The 15,634-nt window shown below is 35.1% G+C and overlaps 1 protein-coding gene across 5 annotated transcripts in view; it reads left to right on the top strand.

Moving 5' to 3' along the window:
* The window catches only part of LOC149425017 (neuronal acetylcholine receptor subunit alpha-7-like), a 402,913-nt gene that overhangs the window by 334,523 nt on the left and 52,756 nt on the right, over positions 1–15,634 (top strand). For 4 of the 5 annotated variants that reach the window (XM_089648468.1, XM_089648467.1, XM_089648475.1 and 1 more), the window contains exons 8-9: positions 3,164–3,250; positions 12,168–12,277. In XM_089648468.1, coding sequence (XP_089504594.1) covers positions 3,164–3,250; positions 12,168–12,277 — 197 coding nt within the window. Of the gene's footprint in view, positions 1–3,163; positions 3,251–6,247; positions 6,335–12,167; positions 12,278–15,634 lie in introns of all 5 variants that reach the window. The other variant, XM_089648485.1, reaches the window with a different exon arrangement.

Here is a 15,634-nt window from a genome sequence, read left to right as displayed (position 1 = left end):
TGTGTATTCACTTATGTATCTCTTGATGTTTATGGCAAAAACATTGCCTATAAAAAGTGTGGTCCGTAAACCTATCAGGCTGAATTCGAAGGTAGCAGATCGAAACTCCCGAAGGGTTCCGGAACTTGCCAGATGTTAAATAGAGAAAATGCAATTTATCTAAGGGGAATATATCACCACGTGACATGTTCCCCCTATTGGATTTGTATCGAAGAACACCTTTACTGCCTTCCCGCCATGTACAGAAAGGTGCGGAGGTTATAGATTTAAGGGTAGGTTCTCTTAGATAGAATTTGCAACTCACTTAGTCAGCTCTTTAAAACGTCTTCCTATTTGTAACATTAGACTTTTTGAATATTCAAAAATGGGTTTTAAATTTTCTAGTCGCACATCATTCAATTGTGGATTCCAAATGATAAGTCGAATTAAAAATTCCATAGAACGATTTTTCCTAAGTACTTGTAGTTTAAAACTATAGGTTGTAAGCATAGACTAAATTAGACTAGACACGGCATATTCATTTAAAAATAACCCCAACACAATTTTGGTTTGGTTCACATGCACATTTATGAAAAAGCCCACGCATTATGTCGCAATGCGAAATGGGCACTGTGCATTGCGTTTTACCTTTTTTTGGTCTATTTTGCTTCTCAGCTATGCTGGGCAAGTTCATTTTTTCAATCACAAAAATAACCGAGTTCCCAATATTTAAATTTGAATTATGTCCATATTACAACACCTCTGACAACAAATTCTCCGTGGTTTCGCTTACGAGTATGAACGTTTGTACAAGGAGTTTAAACAGAGTTGGGTTGTTAAGTTCATCTCCATATTTGTGACGTAAGCTACGTGGCGTTATTTTAAAAATGAATTTAACTAGACGGGGCTAATCTAGTATAATACATCAATGGTTGTAAGAATTATTTTTTTATTAAATAATTGAATGCAAAATAACTGAATTGCCAAAAATGTTTTAAGGTATCACTTTTCATTTTCCAAAATGGGAGTTCGTATTGAAAAAAAGCACTTTCATTTTGTAGCTAAATCACTTTGCGATTTCAATATTGTTAATGTTTTTTTTTTTAAGTTTGCTCAATTCTACACGCTTTACTTTTCGTTCAAATACAATGGAGGGGACGGAGGACATTTTTATTTTTTTGGGCGAATTTATCGGCCAGTAATCTGGGATACGCTTTGGTCCAGAGAGATGGAGAGATGCGGAAAGGGGATAAGGCAACTCACCGGGTAACACGTGAAAACAGATTTAATGTTAGCTGTAAATAAGAACCCAACTTTATACAGAGCGCTTTTCACTCCGAGCCGCGCTTGATTGAAAGCAAATACATCCCTGAAATCATTATTTTATTTATTGACGCGCCTTTAAATATTTTATTTGTTAATCCGACCTTTGGAAAACGTTTAAGGAATATTTTCATTCGCAAAATCACTTTAAATTCTCCAGTGGCGAAACGAATAATTCTTTTATTGTTTAGGTGAAAAGAGCATTGGAAAAATGTGAAATTGGACTGTTTACTCGGTCCTGGGAATAGATAATGTCACAGTTAAACTCATGTGTGTAGTGTGTTCGCTACGTGACGGCAATGCTTTCTGAGATAGTCCCCAAATTGTGGAAAGAACCAAGGGTTGTCTCGGAATAAGTTTACAGTTTAATAAATTGTTAGTTTTGTTAACATTAAATAGTGTTAAAGAAGTCTGTTCAAACTTCAAATACAGAAATCAAAGGAACGGAAAATTAATCTTAAGACACTTATATTTAGACTTGGGCCAACTTCATTGCAGAATGCATCCACTGGAGCGATTTTTGACATATTATGCCAAGTTTGCAAAAACGTTTTGAGTGATCGCTTGCCTAAATGTGCCAAATTTGTAGAACCTAAAAATAAGGGTGGATTCATTGGCATTTACCGCAGTAAGCAGTCTTATATTTTATCCTTATTAATATTTTGAGGAATGGTATTAATTAAATAAGTGTACATAACACCAATTACTCAAGCGGGTAAGACGATTTAATGACGCTCGATTCTCATTGTGGGAAAAAAAGTATTTATTTATTTTTATTTTGCAAATGCTTCAAACCTTGAAGACATTGGGATTGCCAATTATTTGTCGAATCAAATATCAAAGCTAATTATTAAAATCATTGACAATATTTCCATTCAAAGTAATTCATTTTCACAAAATGTAATATTTGTTGCGCGACTTGCTTGCAGCCCTTGCTTGCGGCCGACCCATTTTGCGGGATTCCAACGACAGGCCTGAAGAGCTTTCCCTCCACAGAACTCCACACCGTCACCGGCTTACGGGCCCGAAGTCGAAGTCACGATACGCTCCCTAAAAAACCTCCCCGTTTATCTCGGCTTTACAGGTGGGATCTCTCTATATCTCTTCAACTTACGTAGGATTATCGCCGCCACCTTTAGAAAAATGATCGTCGAGTAATTGAAATAAAACTGAAAGTTTTCCGGAAAATGACTCACTTAAGCAAAACCTTTCTAAGATTTTTACACCTCGAGATTTTTGTATATTAAAATAAGCCACGAAAAATTCAGGCCGGTAATAAAGAAACTAGATTGATTTACGTACTTTCATTTTTAATTTTATCGCCCCGAGAAAATGATCTCGTGAAAGATGGAGGTCTGAATTTTGTAAAATGTTTTCGCTCCGTGTTATTTTATGAAGATTTACTCGTTTTGAAGGCGCCGGGCGCGTCTCGTTAATAACTTTACTATCCTTCACGACTCAGCCTTATTTGATGACATTTACTTTTGGATGATGTGAGGCACTTTTGAAACTTTGTAAGGCGTTGCAAATATTTCGGTTCAACAGAATATTACACCTTGAGATCTCTTATTATTTCATACAACATGTTCAGAGGCTTGCAGATGTATCTTGAAATATTTAACAATGTTTTTAGGTTAAGATATTAAGCATATTGCGATTTCTATATTATTATGTCTACCAGACGTAAAATAACGCACGTCACACTGTAATAACAAAATATTTGTTTAACATAGCTCAGGTTTTTGTACGAGCACACTAGAAGGCGGCGTGCGGAGGCATGTGGAGGCGCTGATGAGCTGGGGGAGAGAAAGGGAATGAGAAGCACGGGGACAAATGAGATTTGACTTGTGAAATGTTTCAGGGGTGACGATCCTCCTGTCCCTCACCGTGTTCCTGAACCTGGTAGCGGAGACCCTGCCTCAAGTGTCAGACGCAATTCCCCTGTTAGGTACACCTCACCCCACCTTTACAATTCGCCCACATCTACTCCATTCTGTTCCCAACTCTATTTTCTTCTTTACATCGCTGTTGTGTGTCGATCACTTTCATTTTGATACGTCCACACGATATTTCGTTTGCTGTGTCTAACCTAACGAATAGTTGGTTCCGTTAACTGTTACCTTCACTATCGTCTTTCATAATTGTCAATATTATCAAACATGTTTAATTTTCTATTTTTTGCATTGATTTGCCGGTTAATCAAACCAACTATTCGCGGACTGATTATTTGACTGCTCAAATGTTTTAAAAACTCGGTATTGTTCGTATTCGTTACTCTCTGTGTTCGTGAGAATGAATGCATCGGTTTTTTTTTTTCTTTAAATTATGGATGAGATAATATTTCAAAAACATTGGCGTGAAATTCAAAATCTTTCTGCACTTAAATAATTCGTGTTTAAAAATATCTTTGTTACAATTCACAACTCTCGTATTTAACCGCTGTAATTATCGTTTTTTGATTCGTTTCATTTAAGTATTACCGAAATGTCAGTTTTGTCTTTTGAGCAAATATTAGTTTTCTCATTAAAACGTAGTCTCACATTAAAAAAGGTGCTCTCAAATCTGAGAGAAATATTCAAAATGCTGTGTTTGTTTTGCCCTAGCGATAATTTAACGTTTGAGGTTTGTAAATAGTTCTCCCCTTGTTCGGAGTTGGCGTTCCCACCCACCTACAGATTACTGTAAAGTTGAAAAGTCGACCAGCGTGAACAAAACTTGGAAAATATTCAAAGCTCGTTTGTCAGTTCAAATAACTCCAAAGTTTAGCTCTTTTCAGAAGTGGAGCTGTCAAGAAATTTTACTTGATTTGTGATATTTAATCGCTATTTTTTACAAATTCAGATATTTTATTCGTATCTCTTTGAAATTCAAGGCGTAAATCAATTCTGTCACTTTTTATCGTTTCAAATGTTTAACAAGGAATCAAACAAGTGCATTTACATTAATTCACTGATATTTGCTAGAAAGGTATTGAATTAGTTAAGTTGGCCAATGTTCCGTTTACACGAAGTTGTCAAACGATCAGGCCCGTGTTTCCGTGTGTGACGAGGTGAGAAGTGAAATGTGTTGCTCTCTGAAAGAAGAATTTGGAGAAGTGTCTATTGTTATGCTCCGTAGCTCGTTTTGTCTTCTTTGGGAATCGATTTGGCTTCACGTAGATAAATAATCATTTGAAAATAGCCAATTATCTGGATGTGTGTAAGCTTTATGAAGATAAAAGTATATTTATTTTTCAAATGCACATTTATTAATATTTTTAATCTTATAGATATTTATATTACGAAACTTGAATTTTTTAAACCTCTGTACATATAACATTACACGAACATTTTTTTATTTATTTTCTGTTTTGTTCGCGGCGGATAAATTCAATAATAAGTAAAAGGACATCCACACAACACCATAAATATATTTTTTCAGTCTTTGTATTTTACATACAGATTTTTACATACTTTACTTAAGTTCTTACAACATTAAAACATATCACAATTTTAAAATATATCACTCTTATCGAGCCAGTTTTATACGTCGACATTCAAATACATACATTTTTGTAACAAATTAAAATTTTCGTACGTGCATGGCATGTTTTGATATATTTGAAGCATACGAATAAGTTGAATTGACGAACTTTTATAATTATCCATAGTGCATCATTTTATTTTCAGTGTTGGGCGTCCGAATATTTTGGCATTTTTGTACTACCGTATATTTTGTTTTTCGATCCATTTGTAGATTTGAACAAAAATACTAACAAGATATATAAAATATTTTTAACAATTCTGTGGTTGCGTACGTGAAAGCTGGGAAAAAAACATAATGCGTTTGTTGCCTAGACGTTCTTTGTCAACTACAATCAAAAATTTGGAACACAAACCTCGAACTCAATTGATACTTAGGGATTGGGTTTGGTTATGTTTATCCCACTGTACTTTGGATTTATTAGTAAGAATTAGAGTTTGTTAAATGGGAAGTTTCAGAAGTGACTCCATTCTAGCTCTCTATTTCATCACATGGACAGGCTCCAAGTCTAGACTCCTTCTGGAGTTCAAGTCCTAGGCTCCTTCTGGGTTCTTAGGGCTCTGGACTTCATCACGGCGTCTCTCTGCAGTCTCACGTACGTAACCGCATTTCAATTAATAATAATTTTCACACGAATACCAAGGTTGTCCTCCCCAGCACACATATCCAATATAATCCATATCTTATCATAAATCCTACACACATGTGTTCACTACTCGTTACCATAATGCTGAATCGATTACCTAAGTTAAGACATTGCCTGCCTTTATCAGTAAAGAACATGGATTCATTACATTTGTCTTTATATATACATGTTATCGTAAAGTTACCATTTATGTGTGATTTAATAATTGTATTGTTGTGATGACTAACATGATACTTGGAGGGTTGGGTGTAACGAGCCTCAGCCGCCGGTATACAAATCTCATTTCTTTGTTTGCACACTTAAAACATTCATAATTCTCTTTTTTATTTGCTACAAATATTCTAATGTGTTGGGTACAGATCATCGTGACGTTTTGTTTTTATTTTGTATTATTTTGAAGTACTGAATGTGATGACTACAATGAAGCCGCCCAAAAGACTTTGTCTACTACGAAGCATTGTTTAATCATTTCATATCTCTACTATTCTAAATCCAATTTTTTGTTCCAAATACATCGAGTGTTTTTCCTTCTCTTGCTTGAACCGCTTAGTTTGAACGACTTTCTGATTGGAATAACTTACACCGACACTCTTCGGACAAGTGGAAAACAGTAACCAAAGTTACCTTAATTTGGGGATAACCAATACTCCAGTACGGGAAGCTCGCCATGCAGAAGTCACCCATTGGAGAGAAGCGAGCATCGGGAGAGGTAGACTGTAATAATAACAGTAGAATGGGAAGTAACAGAGTGACAGTGTGCGAGTGTTTTTGTTGCAGGTGTTACAATACTGCTGTCACAAACAGTTTTCTCGCTCTTGGTGGGTAACGTGATCACCAAGACCTCCGAGGCCGTTCCTCTTATAGGTGAGAGCTCTAGCTCAGCACCGTGTCTTGACCTGGCAAACAATATCTTATCTCTTCCAACATCAACACGACTCAGTCCTTTGATCACAATACTACATACTATGCTAGTACTATTCTGTAACGGGGCTGCGCGCCACGTCACGTGCACATTACTTATGATTTCATCTCAACAACACCGCGAACACTTCCATACTGACCAACTTTAAAACGAACAGCTGTTGACCAATCGCAGGGAGCAGCGAGACGATAGCACTGTTGGACGCGCTTTCTAAACTAACTTGTTTCTCGTGTGAATCTCATCTAATCACAAAGGCAATGTCTCACTTAAGTAATCGTTTCTGAATTGTTTATTTCCACGACATGTGTCGGGATGCGGGCATGTCGGGGATCTGAAAGTGGTATCGTCTTTGCGAACCTCCACAAATTGGCTTTAAAATACATTGTCGAAGCTTTCGATTATTTATGTCAGCGGGGCACATCCATTTAAAGTGAACTTCTAAAGTTGTGTAATCTTTAATCTTTTCCTGCAGACTTTTAAACACAAAATCATAACCATGATGATTCCAGAAATTCACGATCAATTACCTAAATAATGATCTATCTTCACTGAATTACCGTAGTGTTATGATCTAATATTATGCCTAAATTCACTCTGCTTCTTCATACCACGTGTCCCAAACTTCCTATAAAGCATTTCTTTTTATGCATCATGGCTTCAGTGAATTTAACGCATTTTGATTTCAATCCTTTATTCGATTCATAGAATCGTCTTCCTCTTTTCCAGACCGTAATGAGTTAAGACATGAGTACCTCCTTTAAATTAGTGGTTTACCTGCTTACAATGTAAAATACAATTAAACCTTTCTTTCTTCAGCCCTTTCCATACTTCTACTTTTAAAATGCTTCTCAATATTGATCCACGTCACTGAATTCGTCGATTACTTTACATCTCATCTACTTGAGGGTAAAATAATCATTTAGAGAAACTTCTGATGACGCGGTTGGGAATAATCGAACTCGAGGAACCGATCAATTTATTAATGAGATTCTTAGACCTTTAGCAATCAATTCATTTGAATTACAAAATAAACATTGATTTTGTTGATCTAAGGATACAATTTAATGAATTGAATGGCTCTGTAATAAAAATATGTCTAAAATAATAAACCAAATTGAAACGCAGTGATTGGTTTCGTGATATAAATAAGGACTTAACATATAATTTCGTTTATTGAAATGTGGTTTTTCAGTTGGTTATCTGCATCCTTAAAATACAGTTATATTTGTGTATCTATCGACAGCTGACTATTGGCTAGAGGATGTAGATGATCAACGGAGAATCCACACCTGTAATATTACAGTACTTTAACCTGAGACTAAATAAGCTTATGATAAATGATGACCAATGACAATATGTATATATGATAAAGAGTACTGAAATATAAAATGTTTCCAGGGTGATGGTGCTCACCAGGGGGTGTGCTGACTAAATGTATTACCATAATTATTTATGTGTTTTTATTTTTATTTCGCATTTTAAATTCATCAAATGAATCATCCATTTAAAAACTGACCTAAACTGTGAATTAAACACACGCAAATGATAAAAGAAAACAAATGAATTATTTGGTAAAGAAGAGAGTTCGCGGGAGAGAGAAACTGCGAGCTCTACAACCTCCAAGTATCAACCATTCTGTTCTTGCTGTCCTGGGCTGGGCCCTTTGCTTTATCTGGTAGTCTTTGTATCTGTCGCTCTAGAAGAAAGTCTATTCGCTTGTCGCTTGCCTACTGCAATTACTGTCTAGTCAGTTAGTCTGCCTGTGCTCTGCGCTGTATTGTACTGTACCGCACTGTACTGTACTGTACTGTATTGTACCGTACTGTACTGTACTTTACTGTACTGTATCTGTGCTTCCTCATATTCTATGTAGTCCCTGAGCCCTAACGTTGACACCGAGTCTCGATTTGCATGCCTGCTCTTTATAAATGTTGTGTGATATCTCCTCGCTTTGTAGCGATATCATTTTGTGTTGTCATAGCGGATCGGTGTCAGTGTGGGTGTCGGTGTGCGTGTATTGTGCGACTCAAAACCTCCATTGGAACTCGGAACAGGCGAGAAATCATTATCTTCTCAACCCCTCCCCCCACTTCTGCAACACTCCCCCGAGGGATGTTATCGGATTTACTTTCATTGCCATTTGTAATTAACGTAATTAGAAGATAAACTCATCTATACCGAGGAAGTTACTTAAATAACAGTATCGGCATGTACCGTTTTCTTGAAATGTACCCAATATAGTATGAATTTAAGATTGAAAGGTCAATGCTTCATACAAAATAAAACTGAGTTTTAGAATAACTTACCCACATATAAATACTCATTTTCTCCAACAACCTTTACCAGTGTTCATCATATCGGGCCCATACATTATTCGGATAGTACGAGTATATTAATTGAACTGACTTCGCATGCTACATTTACAACCAGAAAATCGATAAGTCTATTTATCCGATTAAGAAATATCTTTGTCTCTGATAAATGATTTTCATTGACCACGTTTTCACCCCATTTCTTATATCTGGTTAGACATTGATAAGGGTGTATGTCGGAAAAGGGTTTGTTCCCGGGATGACAACACACTAATGGAAATTTGCCGTGGCCCGCAGATCCGTGTATCTCTAATAAATATTTACTGCGTAATTATTCGCCGGCCGCCAACCTTCTGAATAATAAAACATTTTCAGACAGACATCAATATTTTCCTTCTTCCTTTTAACTACCAAATTTACTGTGGTCTTTGTAATAACCTTTTTAAACAGAAGTCTCGCAAACAGTGGCTATTTATTAAAAGAAAACGGCATTATTTTAATACGTCTCAGTTTCGTAAGCACAAACATTAAAACAGGTAAACTGAGGAAAAACAAAATTTCGACTTGAATTTATTTCCGCGTGAGCCAAAGCCTCCGGAAGATATTACTGTCATTAATTATATTTTACCAGCGAAATCTCGGAGCTCTAAAGCATACAGATTTCATTAGAAATTGTGTTACCCAATCCGAAATTCTTCTCATTATATTAATTTAATTTGAAATGAATCTCTTAAATTCACAAAAACAACACAATGATTTGTCTGAAAGACTATGTTTTATAAAAAAAGAAAATATAGTGTTACAAATAATAAGTATTATAAAAAATTTATGTGCGTAAAATATCTCACAAATAAAAATTTGAAAACTTTTTTCGATTTCGCATTTCAAATAAATTGTTGTTCGCCATAAAGTTTTTATGTTGTGGTTGTAAAATTACTCGAACGGTTCAGATAACGCGATTATGCGAGATAATGTCTATAGAAGGAGCTGAATAAAAATGAACCGCTTTGATGTCAGAGCTTTAACGGTAGAATGTTGAACATTAAGGAGATTAATGAAATCTTGATACTCGCATTCACGAGATAGTGGGAGGTGGGAAGTGGGTGGTGCCGACGGGGTATTTTAATATCAACCCTTCAGAACTTCAGCGGGGAATGGGAAGCTGTAGAATCACGTGTTGAATCAGTTTTGTGATGATATTGATATTGATATTAATGGTCATAAGTCTGCCCGGGAAACACGAAAACCTATTTTGATTCATCAAAGTAATTTGTAATCCCATTAATTGTAATTATTTGTCGATTGCTCTAAAGAAATCAGAAAATTTGCAAATGACTTGATTTTAAAGAGACGTGTTTGAATTTTCACCGCTGGCTGTGTAAGAATCACACTTCTTATGCGATAAAAGTTAAAAAAAAACTCTATTGCTTCTATTGTATACATCTTTGGGAACATTGTGTGTTGGAAGGCTGGGGATTGTGTTCTTAAATACAATTCCACAAAGTAAACAGCATTGAAAATAAGACAGACACGAGGGGTAAAGCTCTCAACTAGCAATCTGAATGTCGCGGGTTCAAATCACAGCGTGCGCAAATAAATTTTATGTGATGACTTGGTGTTATATCACAAATCATTAATTTAAAATGATATAGTATACTTGCGGCACGTTCCAGAGTGGAAGATACTCTCAGTATTGACCTGGTGTAATACCACTATTCAGAATTGATACGTTGCTTGAAATGGCTTTAGCCGTGTTTAGTGACCAGATCTGAATAGCTAGATACGCCCCACTTTCCACTTTCCTCTTTCTCAACTCCTCCCCCTCCGCACTACCTTCAGCCTCTCAAAACACCCCAATTAGGGATGCCTTAGTCTCACTGGCTCAAGAAGGTTGGAAGCAGTTGGGATTCTTGTGCGGTATTCACATAAAAAAAAAATAGTTTGCAATTAAGTCTTTGATTCTGTTTGATTATTTATAAAAAATCACGAATAAATCGGAGGCGCCTTTCAAATATGTGATATTAATTATTTAAAGATGGCTGAACTTTTAATTTCTACCATCGACGAATAAAATAAACCTTCTCGGAATTCGAAGTGCTTCTAGAAAGTCGTGAGTAGAAATAAATTTCAATGAACATCCGCAATGTGTTTACCTTTTTACAAGGTGTGCGGAATAAAAATCGCCGTTCCATCTGACGCCTGGTGGGGGTCATCTGTTCTCAGAACACGTCCTGCCACCGCTATCTCGTACACCTGTGGGTGACATCAATACCTCGCCTTATCAATATTCCAGAGATATTTCCTGCGCACCCTGTACCTGAACATAATGCATACAACGTGAAATAGATGGAGTTGTATCTTCATTATGTCTTCACGTTGATTTAACACATTATAAAGATTATGCGGTTAATAATTCAGCTTATCCACACATTCCTGGCATACTGATACATTTATAGATAAATGGGTGAGTCACTGATTTAACTCCTATTTATTATTTCTTCTCTTCAAATGTATTTTGTGCTCGGAACACTTTTCGTTGTTTCAATGGCGGTTTTGGGTAAGTTTTTTAAGTGTAGAATAATAATTTTCAACGAATTCTATATCTCAATTTTATGTATAATCATTTAGTTTCATTAAAATGATTATTTTAATAAAACCTTTCAAATCCTTTAAAAAAATCTCACAGTCACAACCAATTTGATTAATTGTTCGATCAATTCATTTTGTGAGACTTTTTTTTGTAAATTAATGTGCATGTTGTTAATTGTTTACTTTTAAACGAATGGAAGTATAAATATTTATGTTTAAATGCCCCGAAAGCCTTATTTGTTAACCCATTTGATAAACGAATTCATTCATTTAAATTAATGTATTGAGAGTTTCAAACGATGAGGGGTTTTATCATTTTATTGGCTTTTCAAAATATTTCCAAATCAACGAAATTAATACGAGTGTATTAAAATGTATTGAATACATTATGCGATGAAGCTTTTCAAAGGAGTACCAATTAAAATCCTGATTCAATCAACAGTGTACTTGAATAATCTGTCTTTTAAATTAATTAATCGTTTTAGCTTTATGCTTATCACTTTATTAATTATAACAATACGCCATCTGGTTACTGCATTATAATGTTTCATTAAGTACAGACGTTAATACTTTCTATAAAGAAGGTTATGGCGAAACCGGTTTGCATATTGTTAAAAAATACGGTGTTTCAATCAATATTACAAATTATCCCATTAAACTATATTTATCCCAAAGTGGTGCAGATTTTCATCTGCAATTTGATCCAGATTTCTCTTCCCGCAGCATCATCATTACATTCCGAAACCACTCCCGCGAATTGCTTCATCAAATTTAACCACAGTCCAACTAGTAAATAAGCAACAGTAAACATGTAGGTAACTGTGTCACCGAGCTGAACCAATTCCCGTTGTTAATGAATTTTGTGTATGGTCAGGTACATATTTCAACTGCATAATGTTCATGGTGGCCTCATCGGTGGTTCTGACTGTGGTGGTGCTGAACTATCACCATCGGACGGCGGACATACACGAGATGCCGCAATGGGTGAGTACCAACCAATATTGTCCTAAGTGCTAAGCATATCTTGCCAGTCCACGTTGGGTCAACGTATACAGGACCACTTGGCGTATATTGGCTGTAGGCCAACCAACGGATTAGCGTCGATTTTTCCAAAAGCGTTCACATGTTGGCCCAACGTAACTGGTAACTTTATAACTGTTAGAAAACACTCACAAGAGCAAGGAAAAAACAAAAACAATCAGGTTGATTGGATATTGCGTTTTCTAGTGATTGCGTTATCTTTTCATACAGTAATGTAGTTTCTTTCACGAAAATTTTTCCAACATAAACCCAAACACAAAATGTAACCAACATAGACTGAAATGTTTTAAATATGTCTCCTTTCTTCCTCTGAAAGCTTTATTAACGACCACTTCTGATGAAAGGACCGTTATATACTACGAGTAAATAAAATTATTTATTTTTATTATTTTTAAAGTACTTTCATCACTAAACCTGTAATGATTTGTCACATTGAAACATTAATAATATTCTGTCACTCGTCGTATTTTGTTAAAATGTCACATTATCCGGTAAACTCTAAGACGCTTTCTGCTTGGTATCATCTGGTATCCATACACCATAAATTCTCATAATTAGATCAATAATTATTGTTAGGTCATTTCAAAGATTCTCTTTAACGGAGGGAATAATTTTTAGGTAGATTTACATATATTTCAACGCAACAAATGTAATTCATCAGAAAACAAAGCACGAAAAGGACTACGAATTTATTTAAACAAACATTTTGACTTAGGTGATCCTGAAAGAAAGATTTGTCAAACTCACATCATACATTTAGATACTTATCAAACTCATATCACAAATTTAGATGCGTATCATACTCATAATACACATTAAGATGCTGATCAAACTCATATCACACATTTTACATGATTATAAAACTCATATCACACATTTGGATGCTGACCAAATTCATATCACACATTTAGATGCATATCAAACGTTCACAAAATATTGTGTGGGTACCATACATTTTCAAACAAAACAAATAACCACGAACTGACAAATGCGATTTTCAGATTCAGTGGCAATAATTTAGCACAAATTTCTAGGACAGGATACAACCGTTTAGACATAAGGCTGTGGTAAGAACACATTATATGTTATTTAAATTTAGTCACCAGGGCCGGCCCTGAGCCAAACGGCGCCCGGCGCGAGTAATATTTGGCGCCAGTTATCAAAACCAGTAGACGCCTAGACAAGTGAACACTGTAATCATTTTATTTGGATGATTTGTATTTTTGTGTAGCGCCGTTTTTATGAAAAACAATCTCAAGGACTTTTAAGTCTTAAGGCTACACAAGACTCTAACAACGAAGATTTGCTGGAGGCTCACATTTTAATCAATTTTGTCGAATTCGCAACGATGAAATTTAGTTTTTGACCGATACCTACGGGAAAAAGTTATTTATATTTAAGATAAATAAAAAGAGTACCTTGCCATTAAAACATTTTATGTAAAACGGTTTGTAAAATATTTTTAAATGTTAGCTGTTAGCACCAGATTTTATTTTTCTAGGCGATGAATTAGTAATTACCCGAGATATTCCTCTTGAAACATCTGAGATTTTAGTAATATGTAAATCAGAAATAATTCAAATAAACCCCAGGGACAGGTCAATTTTCTCGGCCTGCTAGGGCAAATTTGGCCGAAGGTCAGTCCATTACGCCGGTCCGGGCGGTTTAAAGAAAACACTTACATCGTTAACATTCTCACTTTATTTTAGAGATTTGCTAAGGCAAACTTAACCGTAGTAAACTAACCGCATATTTTTGTGCATGGCTTTTTTACTAACGTCGTTAAGGCCATTGTTAGTAAGCGTTCAAATGTGGTTTAAAAGGGGGATATGTAAATACGAATGTTAGAGGGAGCACACTAATATTAAAAAGCTATAATAATTGAGCAAAAATGGTGAAAATATTTAACAAAACACGACTAGCTTGAAATAGAGTAAAAAACTTTGGAGAAATGCTTTAGTTGCATTTAAAGATAGACGGAAAGTGTTTTTATTAATTTTCGGAGCTTAATTAATTTCATATAATAAACGTTTCGGCAAAACAAATGTATGGATATTATCTTAGAAAATATTTTTTTTGAACTCAAAGAGGTCAAGAGAAACTTGTTATAAATCGGTAGAAATTAGAAATGCGGGGGCTTAAGATTCCGACTTTATTTCAGGATATTTTCCCGTCTTAAGGCGATGCCATACGTAGTAATGCAAAATCATGTGTTTTTGGTTTGAAAAATTGGTCGCCTAGAAATGTTTCAGATGCCTTAATTAAATATTGCGAGTAGAATACATCTTGGCCTTTGAAATAATTGAGTGTTTTTTAAATAAGACCATTTATAAGCGCAGAATAAATAATGTAAAGGCCTATAAAAATTGCTTTAAAGTTCAAAATATCTTACTTACGAACCCATTTTCGGTTTTGATTTTATTGTAGAATGTGGTAAATTAAGTTGTATATAAAATGATCAAAAAAAAAATAAATATTTATGCCTGAACATCCACAAAATAAAATAAAAGGCACTTTTTGGCCATGTTTTTTTCTTGCATAAATCAAAACAGGGAATTTAAACTATATCAACGTAAGGATTGTTATTGATATCGGCTCAATTTAAAATACTACACGACGTAGTGCATCAGCGCTTTGGCAATTCGGCGCCCGGAGCGGACTGCTTCATTTGCGCCCACCTAGGGCCGGCCCTGACAATCACATGCTACATTTAGTTGGTACACATAGATTTAACATGCTGAGACAATTGTCACAAATTTTAACCGATACCGCGGCAATAATTTAACACAGTATTTTAGGACAGTTACAGTTTGAACGTAACGCTGTGGTTAGAATATGATTTATTAGCGCAGATGAACTCCAGTAAAATATTACGACTTAAAGCAAATATATTCATGAAGATCATCAAAAGCTGAATCTGAATGTATATTATACGTAGAATTTATAAATCATCTTTTAAAAATTAATAAAATTCCATCCTGTTAAAAATCCTTATTTGGTTGCCACGATTGAATCTGTTGATTCCGACGTCGCGAATCATATTACATTCCAGTTTAGTATTTTGAATTTGTGTGCATTTAAAATATTTCATTATTGTTGTTGTTCACGGTGTTGACGGAATTGAAACTTAATTTAGGCGCCCATAATAATTAACGTTTAATGCACGTGAATAATGTTACGCATTACGCAAGAATATTTCAGATTTTTTAAATTTTTTTATTTATTCATCAATATGAAGTTTTATTAAATAAATTTTTCGACATCTGTCTCACTAGGGTACACCTGTGTCGAGACAGACGT

This window comes from Hesperophylax consimilis, chromosome 3, assembly GCF_061612785.1.
Source record: "Hesperophylax consimilis isolate HC1 chromosome 3, BYU_Hcon_1.0, whole genome shotgun sequence".
NCBI classification, from domain to species: domain Eukaryota; kingdom Metazoa; phylum Arthropoda; class Insecta; order Trichoptera; family Limnephilidae; genus Hesperophylax; species Hesperophylax consimilis.
This window is presented reverse-complemented; position numbering and strand designations above follow the sequence as displayed.